This window comes from Sphaeramia orbicularis, chromosome 12 (assembly GCF_902148855.1).
Source record: "Sphaeramia orbicularis chromosome 12, fSphaOr1.1, whole genome shotgun sequence".
Classification (NCBI taxonomy): Eukaryota; Metazoa; Chordata; class Actinopteri; order Kurtiformes; family Apogonidae; genus Sphaeramia; species Sphaeramia orbicularis.
Window position 1 is genome coordinate 59,811,401 of NC_043968.1, and position 14,475 is coordinate 59,825,875.

The 14,475-nt window shown below is 35.2% G+C and overlaps 1 protein-coding gene across 1 annotated transcript in view; it reads left to right on the top strand.

Annotated features, from left to right (window-relative positions):
- Positions 1 to 545: 545 nt before the first annotated feature.
- il17ra1a (interleukin 17 receptor A1a) overlaps positions 546 to 14,475 on the top strand; it is a 21,205-nt gene continuing 7,275 nt past the window's right edge. The window contains exons 1-9 of the mRNA XM_030148300.1: positions 546 to 771; positions 1,854 to 1,878; positions 5,016 to 5,162; positions 9,484 to 9,605; positions 11,503 to 11,628; positions 11,759 to 11,807; positions 11,899 to 12,041; positions 14,018 to 14,092; positions 14,183 to 14,264. Coding sequence (XP_030004160.1) covers positions 676 to 771; positions 1,854 to 1,878; positions 5,016 to 5,162; positions 9,484 to 9,605; positions 11,503 to 11,628; positions 11,759 to 11,807; positions 11,899 to 12,041; positions 14,018 to 14,092; positions 14,183 to 14,264 — 865 coding nt within the window. The 5' untranslated portion in view covers positions 546 to 675. The remainder of the gene's footprint in view (positions 772 to 1,853; positions 1,879 to 5,015; positions 5,163 to 9,483; positions 9,606 to 11,502; positions 11,629 to 11,758; positions 11,808 to 11,898; positions 12,042 to 14,017; positions 14,093 to 14,182; positions 14,265 to 14,475) is intronic.

Here is a 14,475-nt window from a genome sequence, read left to right on the forward strand (position 1 = left end):
AAAAGATGATATATTTATAAGATTTATATATTTTGTTTTGTTTTATTTTTACAGTATCTGTGTTGTATGTCACACCAGCTACCATTACCACCATTGTATTCCAAGTCTTTGGAGTAAAAAGCCTTGCACTAAAATTCAGTTACTGCATTATGTATTTGTTGTGGTTCGATGCTAAAATTAGGAAAATAGTCTTGTTTGATTCTTGTATCAAGTTAGTGATAAAGGTGTAAAAGCACTGAGGGGTAGGATTAAATAAGTTTGTACTTCTTGCTACTCCTTTTCGACAATGCAAAATTCAGACTTGTATGTGCTGAAGATAGATTCAGTCCATTTAAATGTTTTATTTTGTTTTGTTTTGTTTTATTTTGTTTCTTTGCATGTTCGAAATAAATTAAATTAAAAATAAGTAAATCAAATCAAAATCAATCACCAGAATGGAGTTTTTATAGTGCTGATTTTTTCCATGGGACCTGAAGGCGTCATGAAGTGAATTACAGTAAACAGTTTCTTTTTTTTTTTTTTTTTTTTACATACCAGGAAGTCAGTCCTACCTGAGCGGATCAGCCTCAGCCTTTGTGTCAGAGTAGCTGTAGTTTCAGAGTTTAGAGTGTGTATTGTGTGAAATGTTGTGTTGGGTGTCAGAGCAGACAGACTTCAGTGTGTGACAGCTGGACCATGTTTGTCCACGGGCTCCTGGTCTTACTTCTGTGTGCGTCGCTGTCACGGACGGCCAGTGTTTTACCGTGGCCTCCTCTGAACTGCACTCAACAGGTGAGTCCACGGTGTCACATCCACGCAGACAACAGACAAGTCGAATTATGACAAAAAGTTAAGTCTAGTTACCATTACTCTTCATATAAAATGGAATCTATTGAAAATGTCATTAAAATAAATATATAATATACTAATATATAGTAAAGCTGATATAAAGCTTATTTATCTTGTGTAAAACTACAATAAATAAATATTGTGATCAATCATTTATTCACGTAATCTTTGTAACACTGCGACATAGTTTTAGTCACTGCGTCACGTGACATTACTGCAGTTTCTGTTAGTATTATTTTATATAAAATATTTTGATATATTTTTCGATATTCTATAAAACATTCGCTCCAGTCTGCGCTGAATTGTCGTATTACACTCTTAAAATAATACGCACCTCATTTTATTTGAGTGCAGTGTTTCTTTTGTGTTATATTAATAATTTTACGTAAAAATCAGTCTTTTTCAGTAGATTTTATTTGCGATTAGTAAAACTGGTCATGTCTTTTCATAGAATTGCAAGATCTTGAACTGCTAATTGTGAGGTACAGTGTCTAGGTTGTTTTTAGTTGTCATTTTCAACATTTTTCTTCTATTCTATATAATTTTTTCTTTCTTTCTTTGTAAATTCACCTGATTAAATGTATTTGTATGTATTTCAATTTGCCATAGGCATGCTTAACTTGAACAGTTCAGATTTTGTGCATGACTTCACAGTTACAGATCATTTGTGATTATTGAATTTAATGTGTAAAACGTTGGTGGTTTGGCCACATCATAGCATATCAATAGTGTTTTCAAGTGTTTCTTTTGTGTGCGTGTGTATTTTGTATTTTTATGTACTTTTCATGTGCCTTGTTGTTTATTTGTAACTTGTTCTCTTGATTAATAGAAGAAAATGTCAATAAATACATGTTTAAAATCGCTAAATAAATTGTATTCTCGAGTAAATATGTATAAAACTTCATAAAACTGGGTTGTTGTGGTTTTGTTTAGTGATGTTTCCACCTTGTCTGGTCTTGGACTATATTGTGTATTTATACAACATATTTCAATGAATCTAATCTCTTTTCATGTATTTTTTGTAGGGTTTGAGTTGTAGAGTCAGCAAAAGTAAGTATCTGTCACCCTTCCTCACTCTACTGTCCAGATACTCTAAGCCAGGGGTGTCAAACATGTGGCTCGGGGGTCAAATGCCAAAGGGTCCAGTTCGGCCCCTGGGATGTTTTTGCCAAGTGCAACAATTCCACAGTCTTGAATTGAATTAAGCAAAAAATTTTAGCTTGAATTAAGGAAAAAATCTTGAATTAAGCCAAAAAAAAAAAAAAAAAAAAATCTTCCATTAAGTAAAAAAAAATCTTCAATTAAGCCAAAAAAAAAATCTCAAATTTAGCAAAAAATCTTGAATTAGGCAAAAAAAAAAAAAAAAAAAAAAAAATCTTCAATTAAGTAAGAAAAATGTTCAATGAAGCAAAAAAAAAAAAAAATCCTCAATTAAGCCAAAAAAAAATCTCAAATTTAGCAAAAAATCTTCAATTAAGCCAAAAAAAAAAATCTTGAATTAAGCCAAAAAAAAAAATCTTCAATTAAGTGAAAAAAAAAAAAAAAATCTTCAATGAAGCAAAAACAATCTTCAGTTAAGTAAAAAAAAAAAAAACCTTCAATTAAGCCAAAAAAAATCTCAAATTTAGCAAAACATTTTGAATTAAGCAAAAAAAAAATCTTCAATTAAGTAAAAAAAATCTTGAATTAAGCCAAAAAAATCTTCAATTAAGTAAAAAATCTTGAATTAAGCAAAAAAAAAAAAAAAAATCTTTAAGTAAAAAAAATCTTGAATTAAGCCAAAAAAAAAATCTAGAATTAACAACTTAATTTTTTTTTCTTTGTTTTAGTGCAAAAATAACATGACATTATGAAAATATTTACAAACTATCCTGTAACACTAAAATGTGAATAATCTGAACAAATATGAACAACCTGAAATGTCTAAAGAAAATTTAGCACAATTTTAACAATTTTTCTGCCTGTTTCTCAGTGTTTAGTGTCTTTGTAGATCTGATCCATAATGCACATGGAGAAATGATAAGTTGTGGAATAATATTGTTAAAATTGCACTAAATTTTCTTACGTTTTTTAATTTAAATTTCAGTTTTTTCAGGTTTTTTTTTTTTTTTTGATAGTTTATAAAAGTAAGTATTTTCATAATTTAATGGGGGTTTTTTTACACTAAAACAAAGACAAAAATTTGGAGTTGTCATTATTTATAGGTTATTATGTTATTATTTTTCTGGTCTGGCCCACTGCAGATCAAATTTAGCTGAATATGGCCCCTGAACTAAAATGAGTTTGACACCCCTGATCTAAACACACTCACCGGCCACTTAATTAGGTACACCCTGCTAGTGCTGGGTTGGACCCCTTTTTATTTTCAGAACTGCCTTAATTCTTCATGACATAAATTCAAGAAGGTGCTGGAAATGTTCCTCAGAGGTTTTGGTTCATACTGACATGTTCACGGTGGTGGTAGATTTGTCAGATGTTCATTGTGTTGTGAATTCCCTGTTTCACCACATCTCAACAGCGTTCTGATTGGTTCAAGATGTGGTGACTGTGGAGGGTGTTTTGGGTACAATACCTCAGTTGTAACTAGTGTTTATTTGAGTGACTGTTGTCTTTCTATCAGCTCAAACTAGCCATTCTCATCTGATCCTTGACACTGTTTAAGGCTATTCTCTGTAAAGTTTAGAGACAGTTGAATGTGAAAGATACTAAAACCAGCCAATCCACGACCAGACCTGTCAGAATCAGGTTTTTTTCCCCCATTCTGATGCTTAGTTTGCACTTTAGCAGATCGTCTTGACCATGTCTGTGTCCTTAAATGCATTAAATTGCTCCCATGTGATCATCCTATTAAATATTTGCATAAAAGACCAGTTGAGCAGGTGTACCTAATAAAGTGGCCAGCAAGTTTTACATCATCTATCATCTCAAATTAACACGTCAAATTTAACCCATAAAGGCCCAAACATCCACCATCAGCCTAAAACATCTACTGATCTAAACTGTTTAATAGCTGTTGATCTACTAATCCTATCAACACATAAATAATTGGTGTAAAATGCAGTTTGTCATCTTTTCATGGTCATCAGATATGACCCATTTGGACGTTCAGGAGCTCCGTATTGAACGTGGAAACACCGTCCAAGGTTATAATAGTTTTGGATTTTTCATTATAGTTTAGTTTTTTTTAGTTTGACTTTTTTTCCTCCAATTCAGTTAGTTTTAATTAGTTTTTTTAGAGCAGGTTTGCTAGTTTTTATTAGTTTTTGTTATTTTCTAAATGCTTAGTTTTAGTTTAGTTTTAGTTTCTTTATGTCTTTTATCTTCTTCACCATTGAATTCAAATAAATCCCAGACAGGACTCTGCTTCTTTCTCCCAACTTTAGTCTCCATCTTTCCAGGTAGAGGGGGGGACGAGAATAACACTAAATGACAAGTGACAAGAAGTGATGGACCGTTAAATATCATATGGTGCCACCAGCTAAAATTGCTTGAGGGAAATAAATCGATTTTATATCAATCCGAGATTGACAAAAACGAAAACAAAAGGAATTTTATCCATAATTTTTATACCTTTTAGTTAGTTTTGTAAGCACATAATACAGTTTCAGTTAGTTGTCGTTTTTTTCTTTTAATTATAGTTTTTATTTATTTCAGTTAACAAAAATGTTTTTACAATTCTAGTTTTGGTCATTTTGTTAGTTTTCCTTAACAGTCATAACCTTGACACCGTCATCTTCTACAGCATTGATTCACCGGTAAAACCCATGGAGTTGGATCAATGACAGTGGATGGACACACTTGGTTTATGCTCAGTTAATGTTTTTTTTTTTTTTTTTTCTAAATCAAGTTTTCCTCAGTTTTCTCTGTTTCTGATATTATGACAATTAACTTTAATCTGAACTTTGATGAACATCTACATGATCAGTGAATTAAATATAGGAAAATATTTGATTTTCACTGAAAAAATGCCAAATACAGAGGATAATGTTATAGTAAATGGTGATAAATAACTTAAGAAAGGTTAAATACAGAGAAAAATTCATTTGAGAACTGACACAAAAGTAGTGCTGGGTCTTTTTGGATTTTTTCCATTTCGTACTTAAAACTTTACTTTTATATGGCTCAGATGACAGTAAAAAAAACAAACATTTCAGATGATATGGTGTGACGTGTGTGTGTTTGTTCAGGTAACTGCTTAGATGCTGGTTGGCTGGTGTCTCATGAGTACACACCCAACGGTCCAACAGAGCTGGAGGTGAAAGTGGCGACTAGGACGGATGAGAGCGGACAGCTGCACCCGGTGTTGGATGTCAAGTGGAAGATACAGGATGAGGGTGAGTCACTGCCTCAGGACCAAGTGTTTGTTCATCGCATCAGAAAAGAGGAAGAGGTCTGTTCTATCCTGCAGTCATGAGGGATTATACACCAAACTACTCAAAGCAATTTCACTGTCGCTGACAAATTTCCACTGTCAAGATAAAAACATTCAGTTGTGTCACCCTGTCATAGTGATTTGATTTGCTGTGAAGTGTGAGTTTAGTTTTGACTCATGCAAATAGTGAAGTATAGTAATGTGAGTATTGTCAACAGATCAGCTAAAATTTGCTTAGAGGTCTTATTTCTGTCTTTGTGCATAAGAAATCAATATAAGTGAATCCCCAAAGGAACTTTGTGTTGGTAAATGCAAATTTACAGGATTTCAGTTCTGTTGCAACATGTTGATGGTCATATGAACTATGTTTTCAGCTCAAAAATGTCCATTTTCATCACAATTAATGCTATATTTTCATGTCACAAATGGCCAAGTTATATTTTAACTGAATTTACCTGAAAAACAAATATTCTATTCTTTTAGATTCCCCAATTTTTCTTACAAGATTATATACTACATATTACATGTTTTATTTTTTACAGGTTGCAGTATGGAGTATGGTGCTGATCCATCCTGCTTATGTTACGCCAATACATACATTAAGAATGTCATATATCACTTTATAATCAACAGTTTTCTAATAATAAGCATTTTTATAAAGAAATAACAATTCTATATTGTTATTTACTATTTAGTATGATGAGAAACTATACAATAAATAATTATGATACTAGTTTTTGCACAGGGATCATTTGTGCTGCCGAGCATCAGTATGATGGGATCCGTAACAACCATGTCACATCCGTCCACTGCCACATTTTGTGTTTTTGTGTCAGCTGTTATTGTTTTAGATCCACAATACTAACATTTATGAATAAGAGGAGAATTAGCAATAGTAAGTATATAAGTTTATTACTAATAAAGTACTGGTACTGACCAGATCATCATGGGTAATGTCACGTCCGTCCACCAGCAAAAGTTTTCACAAACACGTGCACAAACACGTGTATGTAGCTTATTACAACTCCAGTATTTTTGGAGATATGCAGGTCCCAGGCTTGGTAAATGGTAAATTTACTTGTACTATTTTCTACCTCGATGACTGTCAAATGCAGAGGTGTTGAACTTATTTTAATTCAGGGGCCACATCCTTCCAATATGATCTGAAGTGGGCCGGACTGGTACAATAATAATATAATAATCTATAATTAATGTCAACTCCAAACGTATCTCTATGTTTTTGAGTGAAAAAAGTCAAATTACACATTGAAACATTTACATTTACAGCACCCCCCCCCCCCCCCACCCCCACCCCCAATCACTACCAAAATGTAGTCATTCATTACTTGTGCCAGTATCAACATTTCCTGAAAATTTCATCCAAATCCATCCTTAACTTTTTGAGTTATCTTGCACACAAACAGACAAACCAGTGCTGACAAAAACATAACTTCCCTGGCGGAGGTAAAAATAAAGCCTGAAGCATTTTTCCATTTTTACACAGTACCTCTCTCTGCTCAATGTCACTCAATCCAAAATCAATCCAGAGTATCACCATGCAGACACTGGACCGAAAAAGTGGAGCTTTTTGCTGACATTACAATTACAATTCCATGAATTTTGCAATACATGCACAATGACAATACATGCAATATGCAATGCAGATCAGAGCTATAGTAGCTGATTTGCTTATTTGTACAAATGTCTTTTACAGCCATCAACTTTGATGTTTGAGCAAGACTATGACCACACAGCAAATATGTAAACAGTAAACTAAACTAAAATGAATTTCAGCAAAAATCTGAACATTGTAGAAGCTCAGTGGGATTGTGTGGACATACGTAGAAAAGGATAAATGACCATGAAGCCTCTGGAACATTCTGAGGATGTGTTATATAACACAAGATTGTTTAAGAAAACATCCAGTCAACCTGAGAATGTTGAAGATTTACTGAAACCAAATGGAAATCACACTAAACACAGACTTTACCTGCAGAAGCTGTTTAGTTTGTGTGTGTTTCAATACTGGGCTCATAGTTCCTGCATATCTTGTGTTAGAAATAAAGGAACACACCCATTATAACCCTGCAACAACAACAGAGCTAAAGGCTGTGTAAGACTTTTGTACAGAACTAACCATGATGACATAGATATGGAAATAGGCAAACATTAGTGCAAGTTAGGAAAACAAAAATGACTTACCATTTTCAACTTAAAGCAAGCTTATATTACATTTGTTTGAGCCTTGGTAATAAAAACTTTTAAATGACTTGATGTTTTTATTTCTGATGTTAACCCATAAAGACCCAGTACTATTCTTGTGGCAGCTCCAAAATACTTTTTTCTGTATATTTAACTTTTTTTTTTAAGTCAGTGATGACCATTTATTTATTTATTTATGTATTTATTTACATCATTTTTATTTTTACTTACAAAATCATAACAACAACAAACTACAAGTCACCAGAAATAAAAAAAAACAATAAGCAAAAAACAAAACAAACAAAAATAAAGACCATAGCCATGAGGGAAAAACAAAATAAAACAAAACAAAAACTAATACATGACAATAGACAAAAACCAAGATGATAGACAAAAATCACCAGAGAGAGAGAAAGAGGAATAAGAAAAAGACAATTGACAAAATGTACACATACGTGTATACACACACACACACACACGTTAGAAGACAATAGACAGAAAACAAAGAGACTAATCCAGGGGTGTCCAATCCTGGTCCTCGAGGGCCAGTATCCTGCATGTTTTAGATGTTTCCCTCTTCCAGTCCACCTGACGGTCGTTATCAGGCTTCTGCAGAGCTTGATGATCGGCTTATCATTTGAATTAGGTGTGTTGGAAGAGGGATACAGCTAAAACATGCAGGATACCGGCCCTCAAGGACCAGGATTGGACACCCCTGGACTAGACAGAAAAAAAAAAAAAAACATACATTAGACAAAAAACAGATACAAAGACAAATCCAAGCAACAAAAGTACCTTGGAGTCTTTAAAATATCCTCACACCATTTTACATTAACCCCCCCCCCTCCAAAACAAAACAGCATCTTGCACCTCCTCCCTCCAAGAATCTGTCTCGGCTGACATCAGTACCAACCAAGCACCTCCCACTTTTGACAATGCACTTCTAACGTCTTTTTGTTTGTGGTTATAATTTTTTCTATTACAGATTGTTGATATATTTTATTCTTCAGTAAGACCAACGAAGATCTTCTCTACTCTGACTTTTGAAAATAAAGATTTTTCCTAATAGTGTAATATGTATTTACCAGTTTAACTGAATTGTTATTTAAGGTTCCTAGAATTATATTTATGGGACTGATGTCAACATTGATTCCAGAGTGGATCAACCATTTCTGAACCGTATCCCTGAACTGTGATACATGGGGGCAAAAATACAAGTGCACTGATTGATTGATTGAAATCTTTATTTTGAACATGTAGACAGTGAAATCAAAACAAAAAGCAACCAACAAAATATCAGTACTGGTACTTAAAAAGGTTGATAAGTAAACCAAAAAATAAAAATAATAATAATAAAATAAATGAAATTAAATTATACATGCTCGAAAAGGAGTAGGAAGAAGTAAAAACTTTTTAAAAATTTTAATTATAATATTATTTACATTTTGTGGTTTTTCAGTGAAAATCAGGGTTTTTCCTATATTTAATGTAATGATCATGTAGATGTTCATTAAAGCTCAGATTGAAGTTGAGGGTTATTATATCAGAAACAGACAAGACTCAAAAAAAAGTGACTTTTTCAGTCAAATCTATCATTAATTGAACATAAACCCAGTGTCTCCATCCACTGTCATTGATCCAACTCCATGGCTTTTACTGGTGAATCAATGTTGTAGAAGATGACGGTGTTTCCACGGTAACTACGGAGCCTCTGAACATCCAAATGGGTCATATCTGATGACTATGAAAAGATGACAAACTGTATTTTACACCAATTATTTACATGAATTGATAGGATTAGTGGATCAACAGGTGTTAAACAGTTCAGATCAGTAGATGCTTTTGGTCCCTGGTGGAGGTTTGGGTCTTTAGGGGTTAAGGTGTTCCAAATTTGAGGATGTTTAACTGAGAAAGACAATAAAGTGATGATCATTTTAAGTGATTCTTAGTGACAGACAAACACATTTACTTTTTCACCAAATCGTGCAGCCCTGCTCACCAAAAGATAAGGTAAATGGGTATCTGATGGTTTTTAAGCTTTGGTTCATGGAAGTAAAAGGAGCTGCTGTGTTTCTCTTCAGGAAGCATCAGTTACCTGAATGCAACAGAGCTTCATGTTCTGGAGATATCCACCAATGACAACCTGTGTGTTCGCTACACCTTCAAAGACAAACTCCCCATGAGAAATCAAAGGGACGAAAAGGTGAGTTCTTCGTACAAATGAAAGACGTGTTCAGATTTCGGCATCATGTGTTTCTGTCGGCTTGCAGATAAACGAGGAACATGATGGAAGTATTATGAGAATTAAGAATGAAAAGTGACGTGTATGTTCAGTAGGAGGTAGTTCTAGTCAAATCAAAAGGTCATGAGGTTGTTGATAGAAAAATTCTGTGATACATGCTGAGACAAAAGACAGAGTCACTGGATGCTGGAATCAGATTTTACTTGCAAGGAGTCAAGTACATACAGTGAGATGCAGCAGTTGACTAACTAACACCAGGAAGTCTAAGTTCTTATAAAAGAACATGAATATTACAACCATTGGTCCAAGTGTCCAAACATAATGACGTTGATCAAGTTCACCATTGGCTTAGGAATCCAAAACACAGTAATGCATGGGTTCAGTGACTGCATTTGTACTCTTCTCCCACCTACACTATGGTCTGATCTCCCCAAGGGCAACAGGCCGCCCTGGCCCTGAACTGGCCCCACGAGACAGAAAACATGTAGATAGAGAAGAAATGGTAGACATACGAGGGCTGTTCAATAAGTTCATGGCCTCACCCAGAACAGAACAACACAGACTGATAATTTATATTTTATTTTTCAACATAATCTCCATTTACAGCAATGCACTTGGTCCATCGATGTTCAAGCATCACTATCCCATCACAAAAGAATGTAACATCCTGTATTATAACAACCAGTATTTCTGGGTGAGGCCATGAACTTATTGAACGGCCCTCGTATCCTAGGTGCTTTCTCATAGGATATGTCATCATGACCCATCCATGACTCGTGCTCTGGACACCTGGTATTTACAGAGGATAGTCTAATATCATATTTCTCTAAGAGCAAATAGAATAGAATAGAATAGAATAGAATAGAATAGAATAGAATAGAATAGAATAGAATAGAATACAGGGTGTCCCATAAGTCTCCATACATAGGAAAAATAAACGTTTCTTGACATAAACCATTTGTATTTATATAATATGTTCTATATGACTGCCATTTTGTCGGGAACACATTTCAATGCGTGTCCTCCACTGCTGAAGAACTATAAAGAAGAAATATAAAGAAATACATGTTAGAACCATATATGTATGGAATGTATTATGTCTCCTATGTATGGAGACTTATGGGACACCCTGTAGAAGCTTTATTGTCATTGCATAGTGAATACAACAAAATTGCACATGCCCCCCATATAAAAAAAACACAAATAACATTCAAACTACACTCTTCCCACTCATAAATACATTCAACAAGCACAACAAATACATCAGTATTAAAATAGTTCTATATAAAAGTGCAACTATATCAAAAAGTGCATCTGTATAAAAGTCCCCTGGCTTGGATTTAAAAGTGCTGGTGACTATGGTGTATGTTGGTGGTTTAGAGAGTGGATGACTTTTGGAAAAAAACTGTTAATGAGTCTGGTGGTATGTGATGTGAGTGTCCTGTATCGTTTCCCTGAAGGCAGAAGAGTGAAATGGTGATGACCGGGGTGGGAAGTGTCTGTGCTGATCTTCCTGGCTCTTGTGTAGTAACGGGAGTTTGCAATGTCCTGAAGTGAGGGAAGAGGGCAGCCAATGATTTTTTCTGCAGATCTTACAATCCTCTGTAGTGCTGTTTTTTCTATGACAGAGCAGCCTGCATACCATACCGTGATACGGTATGTTAAAATGCTTTCAACAGCAGAGCAAGTATTCCAACCTTAGTTTTACTTACATTCAACCGTATGTTGTAACAGTCAAACCATGTTTTTAACACATAATCACAGCAGAGTGTTTCTCCCACAGATCCAGTAGAGAACCTGTTGTGTGTTTATTTGTGTAATGAGCAGTGTTTGTGCTGGATTTTGTGTGATTTTCCAGTGGTCGTTCTCAGCCGACATGGTGGTGGTCCAGCCCGGTCAGAGCTACCAGGTCTCTGTCTTTAACATCCCAAAACCACAGCCCCGCCACAGCGTATATGATGTCAGCAAGGATGTGACCGTCCCCTGGTGAGTCCGAACCTGAGTCCAAACCTGTGTTTATTTGCGATAGAGCATATTCTGTCTCCATCCATTACACTGTGCTTTGTTTGCCTTTATCCTGATGATGAAATTTAATAATGCTTCTGGTTTATTTAGAATGTCGAGATCCTATGATGCACATGACCAAGTTTTGCATTGAGAGTGGTGAGTCTTGGATATTGTTGCGTCCAACATGGGTGTGTAAATCCTCCAGTAGATGCCATTGTGAACATGTTGCCTTATTATGGTGCTGTAGGAAGTCTGTGGCAGCCTAACATCACCTTGACTCAGACTGGACACTCTGCACTGACCGTCAGCTTCAGTTCGGACAGACGCAGTGACCAGTACACCGTTATCTGCCGCTGCTCCTCCAAGTCTGAACCAAAATACGTGTCGAAGGTAAGGCCGCGTGATGCTAACGCCTCAATTATCTACATCCATTCCAGTCTTGGGTTAGTATAGATCTGTCTGTAATACAATAGATAGGCATTTGTGGAAGGAGATGTATCGCTGTATTCGGACTATACAACAGTTCACAGTAATCCCCCACATCACATCAGTATCAATGTTGTGTACAACCAAATATGTAAATAATCAAAATGCAGTGGTTCCCAACTTCTTTTGGCTTGTCACCCCATTTTAACATCACAAATTTCTGGTGACCCCAGACATTAAAAACAGAGACATTTTATTTTTATTAAAATTCATTTGTTTTTGATCATGTAGTAGTTTGCTATACTATGTTGCACATAAATGTTAATTTTAGACGACATTTAGTCTATATAATGTATATTATTATGGACGGAGGCAGTAAAGCCAGGTGTAGATTACTGCACAAAGTGAGAATTTTATTTTCCTTGGTCAGGATATGTACAGTCAGTCCAGCTTGTATTTACAAAGGCTGACAATTAATACTGAGCAAACAATAACTCAAACTATGAATTATGAAAGAGCTGCAGCATCTGAAACCGGCCACAATGAACATTTGAAAGATAAACAGAACCACAGTGCTTCAGTTTCAGCTTCACAGTTTGTCATGTCTTTTATGGATTGGGATTGTCTCTGCCAGTTTTTTATGAGTAAGGGTTTTGTTTTGTTTTTTTTTTCATTTTTATCAGTTACTAGAAATTTCAGGCGACCCCATTTGAATTCCAGGCGACCCCACATGGGGTCCTGACCCCAAGGTTGAAAAACACTGTCATAATGTATGTATGCACTAAAGATTTCCTGGTCACTCTTGAAGGTTTCTGCCTGTCTTTTTGCACTTTATTTTTATATTTTTGCTGCTGCTAACACTGCAATTTCCCCACGGTACAATCATTAAAGTCTTATCTTATCTTATCTTATCTTATCTTATCTTATCTTATCTTATCTTATCTTATCTTATCTTATCTTATCTTATGGTGAAATGTACCTTTAAATGTGTGATATTTTGCTTTTTTTATGGAGTTATAAAACATGTCCCTGTGGTCTACATAAACTGTAAATGCTATGCTTGGGTCTGAATTCTTCATTTAATCCAACTATCTAATTGTATACATCAGGTTTTTCAAGAAAAAAAATATCACACTGATCATGTAGAGGGCTTCAAAACTCATGTATCAAATACCATATGTTTGGTGTTATAGGGTTAAACAATATATCAAGATAAGATAAGACTTTATTTGTCCCATGGTGGAGAAATTCAAGTGTCACAGCAGCATTTGCAGTAAAGTGAGTGTAAAAAATATTAGAAAACACAATGGAACAACATTTAAGAGTTGGAGTCATTACTACAAATACAGACTAACAGTCCACTGTGGTACTATTATGTATGAAAGGGTTAAGTGGACATCCGCAGCAGGCTTTGTTTGAGAGCATCAATGTTTTTTTCCTGTTCGATGAGCTGACCCAGAACATTAAAACAGGTGCTCATTATAACATCCTGCGTTTGGTGCTTTAACCTAGTTTTTTAGCCCAGTTTTGTCAGTACTTCAAACCCGCCCGTCCGCCTCTCGGTGCAGTATTTTTTCTGCTGATTGTAGAAAAAGCTGCTTCAAACCACCTGAAATGTTTGTAGCCCAAGTACATTTTATGTCTCATACATCATCCCACGCATCTCACGAAGGTGAATTCCCACAGTGGTATGAAGAGGTGTCAGGAGACGCGAGCACTTCCTCCTCTACTTTTCTTATTTTGATGTGGAAAATGATGAAGACAAAGCGAGTGTGACCAGTTTTATCTCAGAGGCTCAATTCATCACACTCCCCTTTGAAACTCCCACCATGTTCTGATGTGCTGAGGTTTTTTGTTGGTTTTTTTTGCAGCCTTTTCTTTCTGTTCAGCTCTGAAATGTTAATACAGATCATTTTGATAATCTTGCCTCCCCCCTTCAGGCTGATCGGGGGATACACAACGTGACATTTAACCTGAATGACTGGCCCAGACCCTGCTGCCGCTTTTACGTTGAGGTAAATGTTAGTTTTTTTTAAACCAACTACTTCTTCATTCTTCTTTAAAATACAGTATTTGAGTCAATGTTACTTTACTTTTCACCGCAGATCAAACCTCATTTCCTGCAATGTGGCAATGACTGCACACGTCAGAGGAAATCTCTGGATATTTGTCGTCTTTTGCCTTCAGGTACAGAACATCAAACACGTGGTAGTGAAAGTGAATGTAGGAGACTTCAGATTCATTTAACCCATAAAGACCCAGTGCTACTTTTGTTACAGTTCCCTAATTAGTTTTTCTCTGTTTAACCTTTGTGAAGGTTTTTTTTAATTTCCTATCATAGTATCCTTGCTGTTTTGCAATTTTTCTGTAAAAATCAGGTGCTTTCCTATATTTAATT